Consider the following 24868-nt stretch of genomic DNA (forward strand, 5'->3'; position numbering starts at 1 on the left):
AGTTGTAGCCTCTGAAGCGGATGCTCATTACAAAAAAAAACCTAATAATAATCAAGGGAAACAGACACAACGCCATGTGCCACCTCAAGCTCAGTCCTTAAGATTCAATCAGCAAAATGCAGTGCAGGAGATGCCATCCTTCTCTGCAGGACTCCACACACCTCTGTAGATCTAGATGAGAATATGATTGGGAGCCATACTAACCCTGTAGACACTTAACATAGTTCTTGTTTTTAAAGAAATTTCTGGAAGAGAATTTTCCAGCTGGCAAACACCATCCACATACTTCCACACGGAGCAGAAAGTCAGGAGCTTCCAGTATCTCAGAGCCACTTTTTAAAAAAAGACCCAATTATCTTTACAAGTCAGATTTCACAGGCTGCATGGAAGCTCTTGGAAAGGCTGGCTGCATAGGAATGCACTTGGAAAAGATATAGCTGAACGGTTTAAATGGTTCCGTATGCCCCTCAATAGAAAATAGCATCTTTCGGGCTCCAGAAACCATCCCATGTTCTCTGTGAAAGATCCACTCAGACCCTGGAATGAAGAATACAATGATATGCTGAAGAAACAGAACAGGAAGATAAAGACAACAGCACAAAGTATTTTGCCCCAAAGACCACCAACAGCCTATTATAACAACTACCACAGTTGCAAATGCCCACTTCTCGGCCATTTTAATTAGTTACTTCCTGAAATGGTCCTGAAAGAGTCTATTTGGGGAGCTTTAGATTGCTGCCATCTTTTTGTTGTTGTTGTTGGAAAAGACAAATGCTCATTGTTATTATTTTCGTCCTACAGAAAAATAAAAGAAACCAATAAATGAGCAACAGAACAAAAATGGACTGATAACGGCTCATTTCAGGGTTGAATATTAAAGTGGCAGAGTTTGAGAGGCCTATTTTTTAAAAGAAAGGGGGAAGGAAGAAAATTAAGGGAAGAATTGCTCTGGGTACTCTCAATAGCCCTTTGCCCAGTCATTGAATGGCACTATAATTGCATTTTAACTCAAAAATATCACCATAGATCAGGTCTCAGAAAAAAATGGGAGGACAATATGGAAACTACTGCAATGCAACAGGATGACAGAAATGTCTGGATTACCTGTAAAATTGCACGTATGAATTACGTTCATTCTATATGAAATAGCTACTATAGTAGCAATTTTCAACATTTACACCCCTAGCTTTATACAAGGTTCTGATGAACTTTATACTTCCCATGAAGTGCAAGATTTGGTCCTGGGTGCAGAAATTTAAACATTATGAGAACCTCAATGTCATTTTCAAAAACAGTATGTTTTGAGCCCTAAAAATGCTTAGAAGTGCAAAGGCTTGTTGGAACCCCGAAACGAAAATTCAGAGCTGAGCAGAATTTTCAGGAAGAGGTTTAAAGGCCAAAACCCAATCCTTGCCTCTCTCCAAAGAAAGCAGAAACAAATGTTGGTGCTGACCTTTAAAGCCCTAAACGGCCTCGGTCCTGTATACCTGAAGGAGCGTCTCCACCCCCATCATTCAGCCTGGACACAGATCCAGCGCTGAGGGCCTTCTGTCGGTTCCCTCACTGCAAGAAGCAAAGCTACAGGGAACCAGGCAGAGGGCCTTCTCGGTAGTGGCGCCCGCACTGTGGAACACCCTCCCATCAGAAGTCAAGGGAATAAACCACTACCTGACATTCAGAAAATATCTGAAGGCAGCCCTGTTTAGGGAAGTTTTAAATTTGTGATATTTTAAATGTATTTTAATATTTGATGGAAGCCACCCAGAGTGGCTGGGGTACAAATTTATTATTATTATTATTATTATTATTATTATTATTATTATTATTATTATTATATAAATGAAGAAGTGTACATACATTTGCCTAACGTGCATAGTTTGCAAATAGTTTACATATCAGAAGCAGTTTTTCTTGTATTAGTGTAGAAGCTTGAATTCTACCCCCCACCACACACTCCAAGTGCAGTATATGCACAGTCTTGGAAGATGACTGGAGTGCATTGACTGCATGGATGATTCATTCATTGAATTTATATACCGCCCTATACCAGGAGGTCTCTGGGCAGTTCACAAAAAAATGATCGACAAAAAAATGATCCACTTGCCTTAAAGAAATGTGAAACTTCTGCTAATGAAAACTTGGCAGACACACTTGCCGGTTACCTGTTTACAGAACTCTCTTCCAACATTGGATTGCTGGTTTTTTTGGACTGGTTGTTCACCCGCGAGATCACCAGCAGGTCTTGCAAGCTGTGCTGCTGAGCCATTGACTTTTGCGTGACGAGGTGTGGGTTGCAGTATTTTGTTGGCTTCTTGTGCGAAGCACTCCTACAGCTCAGGATTTCTCTTGGGAGCGAGGCGCTTTCTGTGTAGCACAAAAACCAAGATTTATGTGCTGCGATGGAATACGCACAGCAGTATCGCCAGACCACGTTGGGTGTTTTTTTTTACTGGATCTGACAGCAGGTAAGAAAATAAGATGGAACGTGTAAGCGCTGGAACGCCACACCGAAGCACAATGGGGCTCCTAACCTGGGTGTTTCCTCAGTCAACATCAGGCATATTCTCCGGCAAGTACAGGCAAAAACCACATAACCTACCTGCCATCTGCCTATCTACTTTTGTCTCACAGTCATCTGCAGCACCAGGATTGATCAAAGCTGGCACCTGTTTTGTGGGTCCCAGGTAAGAGATCACCTGCACTCACCCCTGCCCATCTCATCACTACAAAGAAAAAGAGGGTATATATCTGCACAGACAGCAGACCTAATACAGTATGAGTCTCCATAACAACAAAGATTCAGAGTCAGATTTGATCTTTCTTATAGCATCAATCGCCAGTTGCAGATGGAAAGAGAAGTTATACAGATATTGCACTGTCAATGTCATGGGGTCATTGCAGTGCTACTGAACTTCTATTTCTGGGAGAAGATAGATGTAAGAATGATGTAGGAAGGCATCCATTTTCTGTACTGCCCTGTATCTGTCACAAACAGCGTCTGGGCTGAATTTCTGAAAATCGTTTAAAATGTCTGGGCAACCCAGGTCGGAAATATGGCAACCCTAAATTATAGAACTTACACAAGATACACAATGAATTATGTAAATTGTGTTGTCATTATGCTATTCATACCCTATTCATTTCCATGCAAAGGGATCAATGCATAATGAGAAGAAAATAGAAGCAATTATGTATCATTCATGGGCTGAAAGCAACAACAGTGAATTGCCCAACAGGTTTGCCCAACACTATTTTCCTAGAAAGAGGTGCTGGAATTCACCACAAACGCCTCCGTTGTGCTCTTATAATGGCGATGGCGCCCACCTGAGAGGTGCTGGAATTGAGTTCCAGTAAGTTCTGGCTGAAAAAAGCCGTGGATTTGCTGGACTGATTTCCGTTCCGGACATGGGACGAATAAGCAAACACTGTCAATTTCTGTTTCCTGATCGCTCAATGCACTAGCTGCGTATGAACCACCGTTTGGCATTACAAAGAATGAGCTGCGGTGAGACTTGGGCTTGCACAGTCCTCCCCATCTGCCATAACCTACGCAGATCTTGTACCAGCTCTTCTCTGACATGTGGCCAGGGGGATAGCACTACAGACACTGAGGTCCAGCTCCGAGGGCCTTCTGGCAGTTCCCTCACTGCGAGAGGGAAGTGAGGTTACAGGGAACCAGGCAGAGGGCCTTCTCGGTAGTGGCACCCGCCCTGTGGAACACCCTCCCGTCAGATGACAAGGCAATAAGCAATTATCTTACTTTTAAAAGACATCTGAAGGCAGCCCTGTTTAGGGAACTTTTTAATGTTTGATGCTGTATTGTATTTTTAATATTCGGTTGGGAGTCGCCCAGAGTGGCTAGGGAAACCCAGCCAGATTGGGGGGGGTATGAATAATGAATTATAATAATATTATTATTATTACTGAACCACCTGGAAGATGTGGCTTGGAAGTAGTAAATAAGCAGCACCTATCCCCTCCCCCCATGTAAAACTTCTTGGATGCACCCCAAACCCAAGAAATCAAAATCCTGAACATTTTAAAACAACCAGGCAGTTCTATATACATTCTGTTGGATCAATATATCTATGCATGTTCCGCTCTGCCCTTGCATTATGATAACAGACAGGGTTGGCCCGAGGCATACTGCTGCTGTAGGCAAATCACCCTAATGCCACCAGCTCCCCAATTGTGACACTCCCACTACTGTGCCCGCTCTGCTGCCAGCCTTGCCCCTGCCTCCTTGCCTGTGGCTGCACCTGAGCTTGCTGCTATGAACACAGTGGCAGTGGTAAGGGCACAGAGGCAGCAGTGCAGGCAATAGCACCATGACAATGGCACGGGGACTGGCAGCAGTGCAACGGTGGTGGTGGAGAGGGGGTGTAGGGCCGGGGGAGGGGCAAATCTGCTGCCCGAGGGCAAATGGTTTTGCCTGGAGCCCCATGGATGGGCTGCCCCTTATGACAGAGATACAATGTGCTCAAAGTTACAGAATGCCAAGAAAACGGCTCTCACGTGCTCGGCCGACCAAGTGATGAGAGTGCTGCTGCAAGGGAAGTCTGAGTTTTCTTTCCTTTGGTGCATAATTCAGCTTGCTGAAGAATTCGGAGGCCAAGAGGGTTCTTTTTTCATTGTCGTTCCCATAGAACGTTCTCATCCTCGGGGTGACTGAGTTTGGGGAGGTTGTGTTTTCTCTGACGTAAAACCGGAAGGAATGTTCTCCAAACGGATGGAAGTTCTTAATAGGTGGACTTTTGCAGCAAGCCATTTTGGGCACTGTCGAACTCTTCGCACGAGGAGGGGCCATTGCTGGAAAATATTTGGAAGCACATGGGCTCTCCTTACAGCACAACGCTTTTGCAAACTCATCTGTTGGCTGGAGCTGGCAAGGGAAAGAGGGAAGGGCTATTACAGAGTCCCTGTTGCACATGCCTGACAGACCTAAGGTGCTTTGGGATTCAGTTGAACGGAAAGTGGCATAGAAACACAACCAACGCATCAGATCAACCTCGCTGATAACGCAGCTGTTAGAGACCCAGGAAATAATACAGTTGCCACACACTGGCCTAGACTTTTTGCACTTAAGAGTGTGTAACCTAAGTTTCATGCTGGTGGCTACCAGACTGATAAAAATACCTGGCAGAAGCAAAAATGGAACCAATGCATGGAACCAATGTAGTTTCTCAACCCTCCATCCCTCTGAATACAAGAGCAGCCTGGGGCCATCCAAAGAAGCTGAATGTTATATCAGGAAAGACACACAAAAAAGAGGAGTACTTGACACAGCACAAAGTCAAACTATGGAATTCACTCCGAGTCAGCCCAGTTGGTTAGAGCGTGATGCTGATAACAGCAAGGTTGCAGGTTCAATTCCCATATGGAACAGCTGCAAATTCCCGCCTTGCAGTGGGTTGGACTAGATGATACTCAGGGTCCTTTCCAACTCTACAATTCTATGATTCTATGATAAGATAACTTGGGAGGATTTGACATATTCCTGGAGGGCAAGGCTATCAGCAGCTACTAGGCATGGTGCCTATGTTCTACAGCAGGCATCCCCAAACTTGGCCCTCCGGATGTTTTGGGACTACAACTCCCATCATCCCTAGCTAACAGAACCAGTGGTCAGGGATGATGGGAGTTGTAGTCCCAAAACATCTGAAGGGCCAAGTTTGGGGATGGCTGTTCTACAGCTGCTGTTGGACACAGTGTGCCTCTTTATAGCAGTAATTGGGAATTGCGATAAATTGTCAGGATGCCATCAGCGGCTGCCGGCTGGCTGCCCAGGAAAGTATAAAGACAAGGAAAAGTTTCTTACCGTCCTTTTTTATTTCAATCTTTACAGAGAGAGGCTATAGAACAGGGGTTGGCAAGGTTTACCGGCCAGGGGCCAGATAACTTCCATGGAGATTGTACGTAGGCCGGACTGGCATAGACGCAATTTCCGGCACCACTCAGCGAGTCCCTGCACTGCGCTGTGCTGCTTTAGTGCAGCGTGCTGAAGACTTGCCGAGCAGGGAGCTTGGTTTGCAGGTGGCTCGTTGGCCGGTAAAGCGGTCTTCGTGGGCCGCGTCTGACCCATGGGCCACAGGTTGCCGACCCCTGCTATAGAATCTAGCCTCTTGTATAATGGCATTGTCCACTCCCCGTCTCTCCCACTTCCTCATTCGTCACCTCTACGGGTGCTGCTATGTGCCCTCCGACTTTGAGCTCTTTGCTCTCCTACTTTCAAGGTTCGCCGGGTTCTGGGAGATGTAGGGTCTGGGATGCTTTCTAAGGACAATGTGTAAGCTGGGTGTTGTGGCTCTCCCATGATTTCCCAACTTTCCCCCTCATCTGCCTCTGAGCTGCGACCTCCCTCAAACCCCTGTTCTAAATCCATACTGTCTTCCTCTTCCTCCTCCCTGGAAGGGTCAGGATGGGGAGGCGGTCTCCACCATTCCTCCTCTGCCCCTTCTTTGGCAGAAATGAGGAGAGTGCTGCTGCCATGGTGGATAAAAATCAATGATTAAAAAATAATAATTGAATTTTTAAAATTAAAATTGGATTTTTAAAATAAAATGCTTTTGGAGGAAAAATCTTTCTAAAGATAGTTTTCTATTTAACATACATTTTAGTCCAAAGGGTATTCATCAGGAAATAAGGATTTGTTTAAGTTTTTCATGTGTGCTAAACCTCAGTCTGTTTTTTTTTTTAAATTGTTTAACCACATTAGTTAACAAACATGGATACATATGCTATAAAGTTATTGTTTGAGTTAAATAAATTGTTTAAATTGTTGTTAAGGAAATGATTATTTTTCTCCTTCCAATGAAGTACAGCAGAAAAGTTGTCCAAATATAAACAGTTAGCTTATTAAACCTCACAATAATTTCATAATTATCGGTCTATGTATTTCTAATAGTACAGTATAACCAAATCAGTAATTTTTTGATACAACTGTAAAAACTACTCTGAACATTTATTATTCCAAAAATGAAACTTCATCTGGTTGTAAATACTGTATTAAGTTTATACTAGGAAGAATGAGTCTTTCTGTAAAAAATAATAATGATTTAAATCAAGTCTTACTGACTAGTGATTTAAATCAATTTGATTTAAATCAAATCCACCCTGGCTGCTGCACTCAGGTCTTCCTTGCAGGCTTCACAAAGGTACCTGGTTGGCCACTGCAAGAATAGGATATAGGACTAGATTAGCTTTTGGGCTGGATCCAGCAGGACTCCTTCTTATATTCTTAACATGAAGTCTATGGATCCCTATCATATTTGATCAAGAGTTTTTTTTCCAAACAGATTTCCCCTCTTTTAGAGATATTTTTCTTTATATTATTATTAATAATATAAAAATACACCAAATAATTCCTTAGCTGCTTACACACCCACTTAACAGTAAAAAACCCAAAACATATAGCATCTAGAAATGCATCATTTTGAAATGCAACAAATAATAGCCAATTTGTTCAGATATATTATATTAAAGTTGACCAGTAATAATCTGAGAAACCCTGCCGGAAGGTAAAAGCTTTTAAACAAATCAGGGCAAAAGGCCTGATCTGTGTTTGTTGTGTGGTGAGGCACGAGATCCAATTCAGTAGCAATTTTACAACAGAAACACAACTTTATTACTTACTCCAGATATAAAGCTCACATCTGTTGCAGAATGGTGGCTGTTAATGGTATTCCTCAATTCTGGATTGGAATTATACTGCTCTTGGGTGTGGGGTGCAGTCTGTCTGGTAAGGTCAGGCACAGAACTGTAAGGTCTCACGGGTAGGTTTTCAGAGGTCTTTGGGCTGCTGTCTGTCTCATGGTTCTGACGCTGAGAGGTACTCGAAGAATCACAAGTCACTTCTTTCTTGGGTTCTTTCTCATCTGCAAAATGTTCAAGCAGCAGGGTAGTCCCAGGCCCAGACTCTGAACAATCCTCAGGCTGAATAAGAGGAAAAATAAAGACCAAGCAAGGTCAAATTCAGGCATGAAATGTGTGCGAACAAGTAGGCCTACAAGCCCACAAACTCTAAATTAGTTCAGAATTTATTAGTTGCTAGGATTAAATATCATCAGTTTAGACACTCAAGTACATACGGTACTTCTTTTTTTAAAATCACATGATGGTTTGGGAAGCAATGAGTACAGAGAAAGAAATAGAGAAGCAGAGAGATTTAAAGGTGAAATCAAACCATTGGCTTTGGGAAAGTCATAGAATCATAGAATTCTAGAGGATCATCTAGTCCAAGGCAGGAATATGCAGCTGTCCCATACAGGGATCAAACCTGCAACCCTGGCATTATCAGCATCATGCTCTAACCAAATGAGCCAACATCCCCTCTTATTCTAAACGAGGGATAGAGGACAAATTCTAAACAGTTTGCATTTAAATGTGGACCTACTACTACCAAAATATTATGTGAACTGAAACACAGCCTTTCTTCAAAATGCAAACTTATCTGAATTTTGGAATGCAGTTCTCCAACCAAATGATATTTACAAAAATTCATTATATTTGGGGGAAGTGTGCAAAAAAAATGAAAATATTCATGAAAATAACATAAAAATGCATCCTATTAGGGGAAATTGCTTACCAAAACATGCACATTAATTAAAACTGCATATAGACATGTGTTTATTCAGAGTTCCCACTAATGAACAAATTTTCATTTGAGGTTTTGTTTTAAATCAAAATTATGTGTGATTGTAGAAAACTGAATATAACTTAGAAAACGAGAAATTGAGAAAATGAAACCTGACAAATCCATTTGTCCCTAGCCTGAACTACCTCACAAAGCTGAGAGAATAAAATGATATATCTCCATGCACACCTTCCTGTGAATTTTATAAACATCATCTGGTACCCCTTGTAGGAAAAGTGGAATGGCGATACGGTAAGTAGATAAAACAAAATGGAAGCACAGCAATAAGCTACACACAGGACACAATATGAGAATAGCGGAAGAGGGATAGAAAGTCAAATTTAGCAGGGGATTTCCAATTGGCCAGACAGAAAAGATGCAATGGAAGGGGAGGCCTGCAAGGAAGAAGCTACAAGGGTCTAGACAGGAGACTAGAGCTCTGGGAAGGGTATTTAGCAGCAGGTAGAGAGAGAAAAGGGTAGATTCTGCAGATGTTGAAAAAGTGACAATGAGAGAGCTACCCCAGACCACCAACATGGCAAGCAAGTTGGTTATCATCTGGGCCATTTGAACAATATAAGGGCAAATCTTAAGTTCCACGGAGTTTCATCTGGCTTAAGATGAATTTTCTGCAGGATACCGATTAATCCAAGTTAGTCTGAATATGGCATTTGGTGGCGGGGAGTCATTGAAACTAGTTTACAGAAGCAGAGAATTGAGAGGGCGTTTCAATTTACTTTTCCAGAGGTAGTAGTGTGTGTAATAATTCATTAGCTAAAACGTTTCTGTGTTAGTCCTACCTGGGCAGAGACTGGCACCACACTTGATCTGTTCACCATCTTCTGCCTGGGAAGCTTTATCTTTTCTCCACCAGACTCTCCCTGCAGCTCGGCCTTTTTCTCTCTCGGCAGAGCTGCTTTCTGTTCTTTCTTGAGACGCAGCCCTTGGAGCTGCTGCCTGTTGATGACATTGCACAGAGGAGTTCATAACAGGCTCAAGACGGGGAGGAGGCGCTGCTTACCATCAAGATTACTACACTGAGTTTGCAAACCCTTGCAGCCTCCCAAAAGAATTGCCCCCAAAAGTGCATGGGGATCAATGCCAGGCAGAGTGGCATTGCCTCTTAAACCAAGCCCAAATGGTTGCCTATTGTATGAAGGCAGCATAGCAAGACATGGGGCATGTGTTTCCACAAATTAATCAAGACAAGTGGAGGCAATGAGAGTCTGTGGCCAGACAATATGGGCCAATTTAGCAGTCCCAGCCATCAGCATGGGAAGGTAGGTAAAAAGGGAAATGTCCAAGGCCTAACTAGGGCCAGAATGTGATGCAATAATAAAGAAGAGCAGAGCAGGGCCAGCTAAAGTGATGACCGCCACGTGTTGCTGGACTGCAACTGCCATGATCCGTAACCATTTGCGATGCTGGCTGGGGTGGATGGGAGTTGGACTGATAATGCTACAACACTTCCAGGAGTATTGCAAAAGATAAAAATGGTAGGTGCATGCAGTCATGTCACCCCGTGGCTGTGTACTGATCTTTGTGAAATGTCTACACTGGAACTCTTTAATCTTTGAAAATGTTTGTGAATCCAAACACCTGTTGGAATTTTATTATTTTATAAGAAGCATAAGAGTGAGAGGTAAGATTGCATTGTATTTTGGTTTCCGAAGGAATGTTTTGCTCGTCCAAGGTTCTGACCATCATGATTTGTACAGTATTTAGTCTTAGATAATAATCACTGGGCACTAAAGACAACAGAACATTGAAACACATCTGGCAATTATGTCTTATGGAGCACTTATTTTTAATTGGTGATGGCCTATAAGTAAGATAAAGAAATGCTTTCCTTCCTGTATTCATTATATTGTGCATTTTATCATAAGGAATATTAAAAATGCATGTCTATGGCTGCTGGGCCATATATCAATATATTGTCCAAAACCAGTTTGAAATCCGTATCATATCAGTTTCATAATTTTTGACCTAGCAATATATTGCAAATCATGATGAGTGTGCGTGCTATGCAAATCATGATGAGTGTGGCCTGGGCGTCCTCTTATATACCTGCTGGGATTGACAAGTCATCTGACCCTCACCTGAATCTCATAGCTCTCCGGTAGCTGCCTCTGATCAGTTATCATTTAACTCTTGGGGGAAATAATTAGCATCACACATCATGTGCCTGGAAGTTGCCAAACCAATTAACCAACCAGAAGGATTACTGTTAATAGCACCAGTTTTCCTATAACTTGATATTGCTGGATAGTTTTGATCAAGTGCAAAACCATTTTTAGTTTGCTTTCTGTTGCCACACTGGAATGTTTCTTTATTAGTGCCACTTTGTTTTGTATGATTCCTTGCAAATGAAGGAAAACAACTTTTCTGCTTGTATACGTTGATAATATAATTTTGGTTACTGAGGACAAACAAGATTGTACAAAAACAAGATTGGGTGCAGGCCAATGTTGAACAATGGGTGCGAACTTGCAAGGCATGCCAAGAGGTGCGCCCAGAAGTGGCCAGAGCATTGGTCCACAGGTGGGAGCAGTCCTGGACCTCCTGGAGCCGGCTGCACTTAGATTTTGCTGGGCCATTCCAAGGGAAGGTCTTTTTGGTTATCGTCGATGCATATTCCAAATGGTTAGAAGTAGCTATGGTCCCCAGCATGTCATCAGCCACAGTAATTAAGGTGTTGAGACAGCTGTTCACGACCCACGGGTTGCCCGAGACCATCATATCAGATAATGGAGCAGCTTTTGTAGCCCAAGAATTCAGAGCATTCTTGGCTGATAACTTCATAAGAGGGGTCACATCAGCTCCCTTTCACCCATCCTTCAATGGGCAGGCTGAGCGCTTGGTAAGGACAGCCAAAGGATCCATTGCACGCTTAATGGTGGGTGACTGGTCGGCTCGCATCACACGAATGTTGTTTTTGCAGCATGTGACACCGTGTACTGCAATGGGCAAGTCGCCAGCCGAGCTGCAACGTGGGTTGCCCATGAAGCCGCCTGGACCTTTAACTCCCACCCCACCCGTGCACGCCTCTTTCTCGCTCCATCGCCTCCATCATCTTCGCAGGGACAGCAAGAGCCGCGTGGCTTGTCCGGGAAGGGGGGGGCAAAGCAGGCAGAGACAGGAGGAGATGGCAAAGGAGGCTTTTTATGGGGGTGACGTAGAGAGCTTTCTCTCCTTCCTCCAGTGGGTAGACTGTCCCCGGGACAGGTGAGGGTGCTGATCCCTTATTTTCAAATCCGAAACTTGACAGCTATGATCTACATGGTGCTTAGAGAATAACTTGCACCTAAATATTAGCAAGACAAAGGAGATGGTGTTGGACTTTCGAGGAAGAGAGGTACATACTCCGCTAACCCAGAAATAATGCTTCAGGTTAAGAACTTTGCTTCACGATAAGAACAGAAATCGTGCTCTGGCGGCGCAGTGGCAGTGGGAGGCCCCATTAGCTAAAGTGGTGCTTCAGGTTAAGAACAGTTTCAGGTTAAGAACGGACCTCCGGAACGAATTAAGTACGTAACCAGAGGCACCACTGTAGCATAACTCAGGTGGTTAGGAAGGCCCAACAGAGACTCTATTTCCTCGGGGTCTTGCGAAAGAACAATGTTAAACAACAATTGATGACCTCCTTCTACTGGTCCGCAATAGAAAGTGTCCTCTCATATTGTATCACAGTGTGGTACGTTGGCTTGACAGCCACGGACAGAAAGTCTTTACAGGGGGTGGTGAACACTTGACAGCCACGGACAGAAAGTCTTTACAGGGGGTGGTGAACACAGCACATGATATCATGGGCTTTCCCCTGAGCCCAGTAGATGACATTGCAAGGGATTGTTGCCTTAGGAGAGCGAGAAAAATTCTAAGGGATGATTCACACCCCAGCCAGCACCTCTTTAATCTTCTACCCTCGGGTAGGAGATCTAGAAGTATAATCAGTCGTACCAACAGGCTAAAAAACAGTTCTATCCGTGGGCTGTTAGGCTGCTAACGGAAAATAATATAGTGCAACTGATTTTAGGGGTTGGTGTGTTGTACCACAAGCGCACAGAGTGCAATGAGATTGAGTGGGAGGTAGGGAGGCTCGGTTAATTTCATTGCACACAGGTTGTACATTGAAAATAAAGATATTATTATTACTAATATTTAGTCCATTAGATAAGTGGTGGACATTAATGGCATTGTAGAACCTCCTAGTATCTGATGAGACAATGACACTTGATCAATGTGAGTACAGATGTCTGTTGGGTAATTTGCAACAAGACCATCTGAATGTGTGTGGATGGCACTTCACCTGGAAGTAACATAAACATAAAAACACAGACACATAAGCCTTTGCCAGGAAAAAACAACAACACATTAGGGATTACCATGAAGAAAAGTGGGGTGGGGAGACTAGTACTAAATTCAGGGCCGGATGACAATTTAGCAGGTTGTGCTGTGAGACTAGAACATCTGCTGCACTCTTCAAATAGTTGATCAACCTATAAATTTAGTAGTAAAAGAAGAAGAAAGGATAGCAGCAAAGTTTTCCAGCGCCCTGGCTTAAAAAGTAAACAGAAAGAAGGCTACCTTGAAATGAAGAAATGGAAATGGTTACCTAGCTCTATACTAATGGCCCTTGGATAAGACAACTTCCCTGTTTAGGGAAGTTTTTGAACTGTGATATTTTAAATGTATTTTAATGTTTGATGGAAGCCGCCCAGAGTGGCTGGGGAGACCCAGCCAGATGGGTGGGGTACAAATAAATTATTATTATTATTATTATTATTATTATTATTATTATTATTATTATTATTAACTGATCCTAGCAGTCCCCCCCTCCCCCGACAAAAGCAGCAACCTCATGCCCTACATCTCCCTTTTATTTCAGACAAAACAGAGAAAAATGACATTTCTTACCTGGCAAACTCTTCACGTGCTCTGGAAGCTACTGTTTCCTGGTAGATTGAATTATTGTGTTGGAAAAAACTTGTCGTATTGTCTGAATCTGAACTGGGGTAAATTCGGCGATAGCCTCCTATATTTTTTTCCTCATACATCTCCGCTTGCTGGAGCCAAGTGGCCTGGGAGTTCTTGTATTCCTCAGCCCTGATAAAATCACCCAAGAAAAACGGTTAACAGAGAAAATGTCCACAGTGGGAGACCTCTCCATTTAGAGTTCATGTCGCCATTTCAGCATTTAAATTATATCTGTTTAACTCAACCCACTAAGACAAAGCTTGTTTATATAGCTTTTAAACAAAGTGCAGAGATATACACCATTCACAATTGTATCATATCCCCCTCCTTTTTTAATGCTAATTAACTAGGTGCAAAGAGCTCTGAAGGAAACCGGTGTGTGCGCAGTTTTGGCAGGCCCCCTTCTGTCGCCCTTCCCAGCCCAATACACTAGTATAGTAATGGCTTTTGTGTGGTTTTCTAGGCAATGTTGCATTTTCCAGACCGGGAAGGGGAAAGGCCCATCCTTGCAGTCTTTCTGCAACATAAGAACTCAGTTTTATCATTCCTTATTTTCTTTGCAGGAAAAGATAAGGAGGGTAGAAAAGAAATAGGACGCTGCCCAAAACCCTGGCGGGATCTTGCAATCCAGCTCTATTTTTATTCAGTCCAAGCCCTACCCATATATGAGAGGGGACCGAAGCACACTAATGACATTTAGAAAACTGTAAGAGTGGGAGCCGCCGCTGGGCTCACTTTCTGTGTATGTGTAATCCAACTTTGCATGCTTACTCTCTCTTGAACTACTTATACACAGACTGCAGAGGAAACTCAGTTTGAATGAGGGCTGAAGAAGAGGTACACTTAAAAATAAATAAAGTTCTGTTCTTTTTAAAATTTACGTTGCGGTATGAGGATTCACAAGTTACACTTTTCTGCACCAACTAGTTCTGTTCTGTGCTGGCCACATAACTCAATGCTTACAGAAATAGCGAGTTTCCTCTTGCTTTACGCCCTATCTTTGCTGAAGGCTGTGAAGCTCTTCTAATATTTCTTAGAAAATTTGCACAGCAGAGACAATAAGGATGATCTAGCCCTGAAGTTATGCCCCAAGTGTAACTGAGCCCTGCAGCACAAATATTCACACTATTATCTAACGCACTCTGGACTGTTGCTTGATTTTCCAGCACTAAACGCATTCTGCTGTACGGTAATGTGCAATTTCTTTTATCAGAAGCAAAACCTCAATATTTTACAACCTCATCTCAAGCCTACACACACACACACACACACACACACCACATTTCCCCAGCATATTCCATCCAATTTATCAGGATGGCAGGAATGATGTGGCACAATTGCACAAATTTATTTTTATTTTAGGAGTGAAAAAAATAATACTACAAAACTCGCGTCTTACTTTCCTGTGATGAAACGGCATATATGCACAAAACTTGGCCCTATCACACCCAAAGCCTGTGAGCCATATACTCTTCCCCAATAGATATATGGATTCATTTTTACTTGTTCCCCTTTGAGAAATGTTCTTAGTTGTTTCGAGTGAGGTGCCGTGTGCTTGCTTATAGGTTAGCTACGTTGTTATACAGTCATCAGATTGCTAAGGCAAAAACTAGATGCTAAAATACAGATGCATCTAAAAACAACAGCCAACAAGCAGAGAAATGCACAATGTTGTGACATCACCAGGATATGGGTAAGTTGTACCAGACATTAGGAGCGGCGGGTGAAACTAGGCACACGGCTCCATTTTCAGCCGCAGCAATACATATATTTTAGTTGCAGCCTAAGTTGCCAGATAATGTGTTGGCTTCATCAACACTTTGCTAATTTCACCCTGTAAATTTCTATTTTAATACATCTGAGTAATTCTGATTTAAAGAAGACTACTAAATGGACTGAAAGTTATATTAAATATGTGCTTATTTGTTTGTTTTTCGTACAGCTCATTTAAGAGCCAAAATATTAAAATCCATCGCATTTAAACGCGTTTTGCAGATGATTTTCAAATTCTTATCTGCGTAATCCCAAGAAGCAGAAGAAGAACTGAAAAGGTCCCACCTGGATTCCCGATTAGGGCATTGCTTAAGACGCCTTTGCTTTCCTCGCCGTTTTTCTTCCTCCAATACTTTCCGTTTATCGCATGCACCCAAATTGATAAGAACCAGAGTATCGTACAGGAGCTGATCTTTCACTTCTTTGTCCAGCCACGAATCAGTACTGAAGCTTGGAGAGTGATTCACCTGGACAGGAATTAAACCTATATTTGAATTTGCTACAATTTGAAATATATAACACAAAAATTACTGGGGGGGGGGGATAGCGTTGGAAGATCAAAGACCTACCGGTATTTACTGGGGAAGTAAGCTGAAACCAACATTTAAAACTTTCATTGTTGAAGACTGTGCACTGCAATAGCCTTAGGGGCACATTTGAGTTATCTAATTATCAGTCACATGCAATTAGCTACCTTGAGAGAGACCCTGGTGACTGCTCCTTAATTATGGCACTCCTAGAGATTTATCAGAATTCTAGTTTAAGCATCTCTCTACAACTTTGAATTTGCTTGCTTACCACATTTTTACCCACACTTTCCCTCCTAGTTGCTTAGGAAAGGCTGCAGAATCTTCTTATTTGGTTTCTAGCTTTTAAAGGCTGGGAATAAGTAGATTTTGAAGGGCAAAGCTAGGGAGGAGTGAGATAGTTCAATACAGAAGACTGGGGCCCAGAACTGTATTTGGATCATATACTCGTCAGGGGCATACCCTCCAACACGCCAAGGTGAAAAACCAGGACGCAGAGGCAGACTATTACAAAATTAGGCTTATACAGAAAATAAATTGTGTAACAAGTTGTCATTTCTGAATGCTTGATGGCTTAGCATGTCATGTAACTTAATCACACTGGAACCATAAATGCTAGTTATGGATTTCTTCTTAATTTACTGAAAGGAGATATGGTCGTTTCCAAAGGTAACCGAAACAAACTTTTAGTCATCTAAAGAAAAAGTACTGTACATTGAATGACACACTGTACTTAACAACTGCTGCTTAAAGATAATAAATCAGAAGAATAAGAATAAAAAATCAGGAATAATAAATTTGTAATCATGGTTAGAAGAGCAGGAGTTGTTTTGCAACTTCTTTTTGTTAAATATTGGAGTGTGTATAATCGTACAGACATATTGGAACATATAACCTTACAGATGATTTTATGGTTACATTTGAATTTGTATTCTAATGGAAGTATTTTTCATTTTTATTTTATATAGTACAATGTACATTTAAATACATTAAGGTCATTAATAAATTTGGTTTACGATGATATATTTAGGGAAACACTATGGAGTGCAATGTGTAACTACTAGACTATGAAACTGACAATCATGGGACATCATGAGGACAGCTAGCTTAAACAGCTTGAGTTTAGCATAAAGCCTAAATCCATTAGTGACTACAGTATTAGATATGTGGCAGCGAAAAGTACAACCTGCTTGTCTTTTTCTGGTGACTTCTCTGTGGAAGTTGGCTGGCTGCTGCCAGAAGACAGAAAAATGAGTTGGATAACCTTTTGCTATGACCCATTTGGCAGATCCAATTTGTTTTGGATCCTCTTAGAGGATTTGCTTATGAAACCAACTGACTCTCTTCCCAGTTGGGAACGCCAACGTGCAAGGGCAAGTGTGATTTTTTTTAAAAAAACAACAACTCCAAATACATTCCCTGTAGCCGAACGCCCTCTGCTGGGCATCCCGATGCTTGGAAGAATTGCCATGGGGCACACGAGCAACAAACTGACAGAAGGTGGGGGAACATCAAAGTGGGTTTTATCAATGCATTTTGGGAATAATAGCAGCTTCTTTAACCCCCCAAAGTAGGAGAGAGAGAACGAGAGCTTAGACATTTCTGAGTCTAAGCTCAGGGCCATTTGCTTTGTTGGGACGTACCTCGAGCAACCACGGTTTGAGTTTTCGATCCAGTAAAATGTCAAATCCCAGGATCTCAAAGCAGGCACTCCACATGGTGTGGTTGGGGAAGCAAGTGAGATAGTTATGCTTGATGATAGGATGGGCTGATATCAGTGTTTTAATGACAACATCTTCAATGTCCTTCCATATCTGTTCAGTTTCATAGCCATTCTGCTCCATGTGCTCATTAAAGGTGGACAACTTCCTTGAAAAAATTGGGGAGGGGGGCAGAGAGAGAGAGACAACATACCTGAAGGACTTGCATTGTTTTTCATCCGCTGCTTTCAGCATGGAGAAGTTGGGCTGCTGCAGCCGTAAGCTAAGACCATATGCACAACTTTCCCCTTCACATTATTTAATCTGGATAGCTACCAGTTAATACTTCTAAAACAAAGGGAAAGGCAAGAAAGCCATCCTGCTGACAGTTTTGACCCATCCAGACTGAAGACTGGGTGATTATACTGGGAGAGGGGGGTCTCCCAAAGCGTACCGAGAACTCATATGCATTGCTTATAGAATAACATAATTGTAGAGTTGGAAGGGACTGCAGTGGTCATTTAGTCCAACCCCCTGCAATGTTGGATTAGCTAAGGAAAACATTTCATGTTGTTAGTTAGACCAACAAAGAAATAAATAAAAGCCAGGCCCAAAGCCTGAAGATAGGCTGGATAGAGCTACAGGGGACACTCTGGAGGATGCTTAATCCCCAGGGGAAATTGGGACCAACATAGGGTCTTCTATATGTCATAGAACCACTTCCCATGTTTCACTAACCATGGCGCAGGGGAGTGGCAAGAGCCATTGCGAATGAACTCCTTTTTCTCAGATCACTTCTTAAAGCACCATGGAACTCTTATGCCTACCTCAGAAATAGATTACAGTACTGTAAATGCTTTCCCCCACTTGGACACAAGTTTCCTAAAAGCTTTGAAAAGTTGAGTTTTAAAGCTATCTCTCTGCCAGGTTAGGAGCTGCAAGCCAAACATTTGAAAACTAGAAGGACGGAGAATGAGCAGATATGATGGAAAAACAAATCAGGGCACCGGCAGTGATCCATTGGCACTGGAGTTATAGGGACATCTGTTCTAGTAACTCCTCCCACTTGTCTATTGATCTGCCACATTGCAGACCCCGTTTTTGGACAGCAGCACAGTGTAACACTGCAGAAGTCAGGCTGCACTGCTGATATTTCAGTCGCTTACCGGGAAAGCACAATAATACTAAGGAAAAATACCGAAAGCAAACCAAGCCTTTGCCGCAGTGGGCAGAGCACTGCAGAAGAACCTCAGCCAGCAGACTAATACAGCGCTAGTGATCAACAGAAAAGCCAAGAAATTCTAGAGGGGGAAATACTGAGGCAACAATAATTAGATCGAACTGACCGTTCTGCGCAAGATTTAGAGAGGAGGCTAATTACACCCACCGAAAACAATAAAACAGAGGGCGCCAATCCAGCAATTCCATTTGCAACAAATTCATTTGTATTTCCTTTAGGGGGGGATAAATCCAGGCTCCTCTCGCCTGCTCCAGGCACCCTGCTGTTACTCATCTGAGCTTTTAAAATGATTTATTTCACCTAATGACGGAGAATGCGCCACGTTGCAGCTGAATTTGGAGAAATGTTTCCTAAACACGTATGAAATGGCCATAAAGATTCATGAGAGCAGGCCCCCCAGCGTCCCCCCAGCTGTGATTATTTTAGAAAACATTCTGTACCTCTTGCTACCAGAGTCTGCGTCTCGTACAAAATTAGCGCTGTGCTTGTTAATTGAATAATTAGTCAGGTGCATACAGACATCGTCCTGTAAATAATTAAACAAACAAGCAGGTTATGAGGCTAGAGAGATTTCTGCTTCCCTTATGCTGTTTCTTCAGGATGTTTGGGGTGTGTGTGAAGGAAGCACCTTTACCTTTACCAGGCTGTGTACAGTATATCGAATGGCCTTTACATCCCTTTTGGAACTACAAAGCTGACATCACTTTCCTTAATTCCAATTGGAATTTTGAACACATACCTCTTAGATGGTGGTTTCAATATTTCTGGACTCCAAACTCCGCAATCAGAATAGATCACATAAGGAAAGTGATGTCACATTCATAGAATCATAAAAATGAAAAAGATAACAGTATGTACACAGACGTTTTTCATAAAACACAGGAGTTCAAAATGAAACCAAGGCAAATGACAAAATTATTACCCCCTCCTGCGTCTCAGTAATGTGGCTGTCGTTCTATTTGGACAATAAAGAGAGCAGGCTATTTTAATCAAACCACAGACAACCAGGCTCTGCCTGAGAACTGATTGTGGCCTCAGACTTCCTTATTGCCTTTAGGGCATGACTACATCTTCCACGCAAACCTATGTAACAGAACACAGGCAAACGTGCATTTTTGGAACTCCACAGGAGCAAAAGTGGCTGGAGGGATGATTTAGAGTGGAGAAGTAGTGGCCATTAAAAGGCTTAAGCAACACCTTCCTTCTAGTACTTCTCTATTCTAAATTGCTCCTTCCCCCTCGCCCCCCCAAAAGCTGTTTAGTTGCTGGTTTTTTTATGGCCCCTTCAAAACTAACATTAACAAATAACTTCAGGGTTAGTTCTGTAGACACAGGTTGCTCTGCAGGCTTCAAAAGGACAGAATGTACAAAATATGTTAAGAACCCAACTTAAATTGGTGCAGGAGTTCTGAGCTTCACAAAATGCATCCCTTAACACCCCCTGGCTCCATGCATTTCCTCATAGTCAGGGCCGTCTTACCCATAAGCGCTAGGGGTGCGGGGCACCCAGGAGCTGGGCTCTCAGAGGCGCCAGGCCAAGAGTCTGGGGAAGAGCCCACCCATCGGTTGGAGTGCCATGGCAGGTTCTTCTGCTGCGGGTGGCTCTAAGCTGTGAGTTTGGAGGCGACCAAGCCAGCGAGACACTGAGGCGGCTGGCTGGCTCCAGCCTCCTGCGCGCCTGGGACTGGGCAAGGGGGGGGGCAGGTGGATCTTTGCACCCTGGCGCCGTGTATGCTTAAGACAGCCCTGCTCATAGTGATGCTTATTTCACAGGACAAACAAAGCAACCGTGGGATCTGCAAGTAGCTCCATCATTCCAGATGGAGGAATGCTGCATAGAACTCTCCTGTTTGCAGGTACTGGCGTTCCCCACACTTTTGATTTCATCAAACCAGCTGCGTGAGATGCTTCCTTATGAATGCACACGCCTCAATGATTTATGGCTGTTATTTACAACACTGCTGCATTCCTTTTGATACCACAAGGCTTGGGTATTAATTCTTGGAAAATACCGAGGAAGCACCTGATGAATTATGTGGTTTGAATCAAAAGCCATCAATATTTATTACAAGCGTCACGTCAGCAGGAGCCTCCCTTGCTCACCAAGTTGCTGTGTGATGGGTCCGAGTAGGCAGACGTCGCAAAGCGCGCAAGGCCCTCTTTATAAAGAAAAACCCGTAGCGGTTCACATGATGTTACCAGCACATAAATCCGAAGGTCAAATTTGAAGCCATCAATGATGAAAGGCTGTCGCAGGGTGGAGGCAGGGAGAGAGATAAAATTCTTAAATTAGATATTTAAAGGGACAGAAGTAGTTTGATAAATCTGGAGAATGCAACATTGCCTAGAAAACCACTCAATAGCCACTATTATACTAGTGTGTTGGGCTGGTGGAGAGGTAGGTTCACTGGCTTCCTAAAGCCTTCTGGGTACTAAATCACATGTTGCATTTAACCCGTGGAGGGCAAATGGCTTGAGTTTCTCTCTTTCACAGAGATTCCAACTGTGTGCATTGACTGATTCAACCCCACCCTTGTTCCATGTTCACACCAGAATGTTACAAATAGAGGCACAGCTTCAGTCGAACTCTGTAACTCCCTTCTCTGGAGGTTCACATCTGACCTTTTTCTGGGAACCATTAGGAAGTGTCTGTGCTAATAAGCAGAGTTGGAGGGGGTCTTTTAGGCAATCTAGTCCAAACCCCTACTTCTTGATGAAGAAAACCTAGAGCTACAATAACCCCAGCTGATGGCTGTCCAGCCTCTGCTTGAAGAGACTAATTACCCCCAGGTAACTGGCTCCATTATTAAACTGCTCTTATTGTTTTAAAGGTCTAACACAGGCTTCCTCAACCTCGGCCCTCCAGATGTTTTTGGCCTACAACTCCCATGATCCCTAGCTGGCAGGACCAGTGGTCAGGGATGATGGGAATTGTAGTCTCAAAACATCTGGAGGGCTGAGGTTGAGGAAGCCCAGTCTAACAGCCTCTATTTCCACACTTTACTTTGCTGTATATTTTAAACCTCTGCTGGGGTTCTCTCACCAAAGAGTACATGTCCCAAATCTGGATCTTGCCATCCATAAAATTCTCTTTTAGTTACCTGTTTTCTCCCCAAACCAAACCTACTGTTAAGGGGTTCCCCCCTAATGGTTAACCCCAATGATCATCCCCCTGGAACTTCAGCCCATTAGATCTAATCCTGCTATTGGGAGCTATAGAGAAAAGGAATCATTCCCCGGCTGAATGAAAAAGGAGGTAGTGATTGCAATCTTGCTATATAAGCACCCACAACATCATTGGGCAGGTGTGGATGCACCCACCATTGCTGGGACCACTTACATCCATTTTCATCTGTTTTTCAACTGGACACACTTCTGGGTAATGCAGAACCAATCTACAATATGCACTTTTCAGGGGCAAAAATATGCAATAGATCTGGATAGCGTGGGGACTATATAGAAAAACCAAGTACCGATACTCCATGGTTTCTAGAATAACAAGTCATCCTATCACAGTCTCTTTGCTTTATCCCACTCCTGCTTTTGAGTGTGTTGCCTATGTATTCCCCTTCCTTCAGACCCCTTCCTTCTTGAGCACCCCCATTCCCAAATCTCTGCACAGCCTCAGTCCCCCCCTTAGCGTCTTTCACCCTGATAGCATGCAGCTGCTCTCTCTAGGTGCTGGATGTTAGGACCCATTCAATACAACTCCTTCTCTCAGAGTTGGTTCACGGATCAACTTTATTTCTGATGGATTGGCACTTCCCTGAAATAGTATACTATGAACATCTACAGTATTGCAGCAACCAATGACTAGAGCAGGGATGAGGAACTTGTTTCCTTCTGATGTTGCTGAACTCCAACTCCCATCAATCCCAGCAGCCAGCATGCTGAATGGTCAGGGATGATGGGAGTTGTGCCTGAGCTAAAGGGACTCACAGGCAACACAGGAAGCCCATTTCGACGACTAATAAAAGGGGTTACCTTTGAGATATAGAGCTGGCAGATCATATCCTCTCCAGGTTTGATATCTTTCACAGATCTTGTGATAAAAATGCCTCTGCCTTGACAACCAGAGTCTGGCTTACAGATGTAGGTTTTGTGTTTTTTTGACCTGCCAAATGCTTGCAGTTCTCCATAGCTGAGAGCAGTGAGGAGGAAAGCAAAATATACATTCTCATTTGATGTAGTACCAGACAGTGGCATAATAATAGTTCAAGCTAAAGTAGTGATAGTAATGGGAAATAGGCCTGATACCATCACGAACCACCCCAGATCTAAGGTTGTTTGTTTTCTCTCTCAAGACATTCAGAAGAAACTTTTGCTGCCTTTCACACTACCACTTCCTTTCAGGCCCCTCATCCTTCCGTTCCTCACCAACCCCACTGATGACCAGATAGCTAAAGGGAAAACAAGTTGGAGTCAATAGCTCCAGCAATATCTTGCAGCAACCACATTTAACGAGTGAGCTACGGGAAAGTTCACACTTCTCACATACACTGTCAGTTCAGAGATACTCGTGCAGGCTAAAGCTAAAGGGCATCCTTTCAGCAGGTCAAACCAAGTATCTTGACCCATTAGAGGAGACTTTTAAATAATCATTCACCTGCTCATCTATGGCAAGAGATACTCTTCCAGCGAAAAAGAAACCTTTGACAAAATTTGGACCTCTTTTACTTTTGAAATATAGATAATTGGTGTGGGGAGGAAGAAAAGAGTCGTAAACAAATTGCTGTGGACTAGGCACTTCTTTTTATTGTTTCTGCAAGGCTGCATTAAAGGATCGGGGTGGACTTTGGAAATATGGCCCCCTGAGCGAAGACGAAGTTTACTCCCCCCCACCCAATATTTAGTAGTTTCACAATGATTCATTTTGGGACTATTGCTTTTTTATGGATCTTCTCAGTAGATACCTCTATGAATATAAAATAGGAAATTCTTTTCAGTAGCACCTTAGAGACCAACTGAGTTTGTTCTTGGTATGAGCTTTCGTGTGCATGCACACTTCTTCAGATACCCTTCCATTTCATGCGGCTCAATGTGGTGCCTTCCATAGTTCCAGTTACAGGTGGGTAGCCGTGTTGGTCTGCCATAGTCGAAACAAAATAGGAAATTCTTTCCAGTAGCACCTTAGAGACCAACTGAGTTTGTTCTTGGTATGAGCTTTGTAGTGTGCATGCACACGAAAGCTCATACCAAGAACAAACTCAGTTGGTCTCTAGGTGCTACTGGAAAGAATTTCCTATTTTGTTTCGACTATGGCAGACCAACACGGCTACCCAGCTGTAACTGGATCTATGAATATAGGCAGTAGTAGTAGGGATCATAGAATTGCAGAGTTGGGAAAGACCCTGAGGATCATCTGATCCAACTCTCTGCAATGCAGGAATATGCAGCTGTCCCTTTCGGGGATCAAACCTGCAACCTTGGTATTATCAGCACCATGCTCTGGTAGAAGTAGTTGTTGCTGTTGTTATAATAATAATAACACTGCTGAAAGGATGCTGCATTTTTCAGAACTGAGTCTGGCAACTAGGCTTTCTCTCCAGATCCTGAGTTGATGAGGACTAAAAACAATGTTGGTAACATTGGGCAGCAGTTAAAATAAGGGGTCTAAGTCCTATCTCTTGGTATCCCACTTTTTGGAGGGCATTTGCCCTCTCCTGCTGCCTCATTCTTTCATTACAACCCTTGAATTGTATTGGTTCCCAGGCCTAAGTCCACATAGATAAAGATGCCTGCATCTGAAAATGGATAATGTAGAGATGAAAAAAGATGCAGAAAAGACCAATCAAAATGGCTAGGGGGCTGCAGCATCTTTCTTATAAGCAGTGCTATTTTTTTCTAGAAAAAGCAGTGCTGGAGTTCAATATGAACGCCTATCTCGCTCTCTTATAATGCCAATGGCGCCCACCTGAGAGGTGCCTGAATAGAGTTCCGGTGAGTTCCAGCTGAAAAAGCCCTTCCTGTAGGAAAAGGTTACAGCCCTACAAGAATGTCTGTATGGAGGTTTGAGGAATGC

The 24868-nt window shown here is 43.0% G+C and overlaps 1 protein-coding gene across 5 annotated transcripts in view; it reads right to left on the minus strand.

Annotated features, from left to right (window-relative positions):
• Positions 1–333: 333 nt before the first annotated feature.
• TTLL6 (tubulin tyrosine ligase like 6) overlaps positions 334–24868 on the minus strand; it is a 35482-nt gene continuing 10947 nt past the window's right edge. For all 5 annotated transcript variants that reach the window (XM_033170502.1, XM_033170503.1, XM_033170505.1 and 2 more), the window contains 11 exons: positions 22831–22987; positions 20950–21093; positions 19287–19372; positions 17550–17775; positions 15665–15846; positions 13547–13735; positions 9433–9589; positions 7633–7932; positions 4516–4882; positions 2163–2364; positions 334–537 (listed from right to left, as the gene is read on the minus strand). In XM_033170502.1, the coding sequence (XP_033026393.1) occupies positions 531–537; positions 2163–2364; positions 4516–4882; positions 7633–7932; positions 9433–9589; positions 13547–13735; positions 15665–15846; positions 17550–17775; positions 19287–19372; positions 20950–21093; positions 22831–22987 (2017 nt within the window). In that variant the 3' untranslated portion in view covers positions 334–530. The remainder of the gene's footprint in view (positions 538–2162; positions 2365–4515; positions 4883–7632; positions 7933–9432; positions 9590–13546; positions 13736–15664; positions 15847–17549; positions 17776–19286; positions 19373–20949; positions 21094–22830; positions 22988–24868) is intronic.

Source organism: Lacerta agilis, chromosome 14, assembly GCF_009819535.1.
Source record: "Lacerta agilis isolate rLacAgi1 chromosome 14, rLacAgi1.pri, whole genome shotgun sequence".
NCBI lineage: Eukaryota > Metazoa > Chordata > Lepidosauria > Squamata > Lacertidae > Lacerta > Lacerta agilis.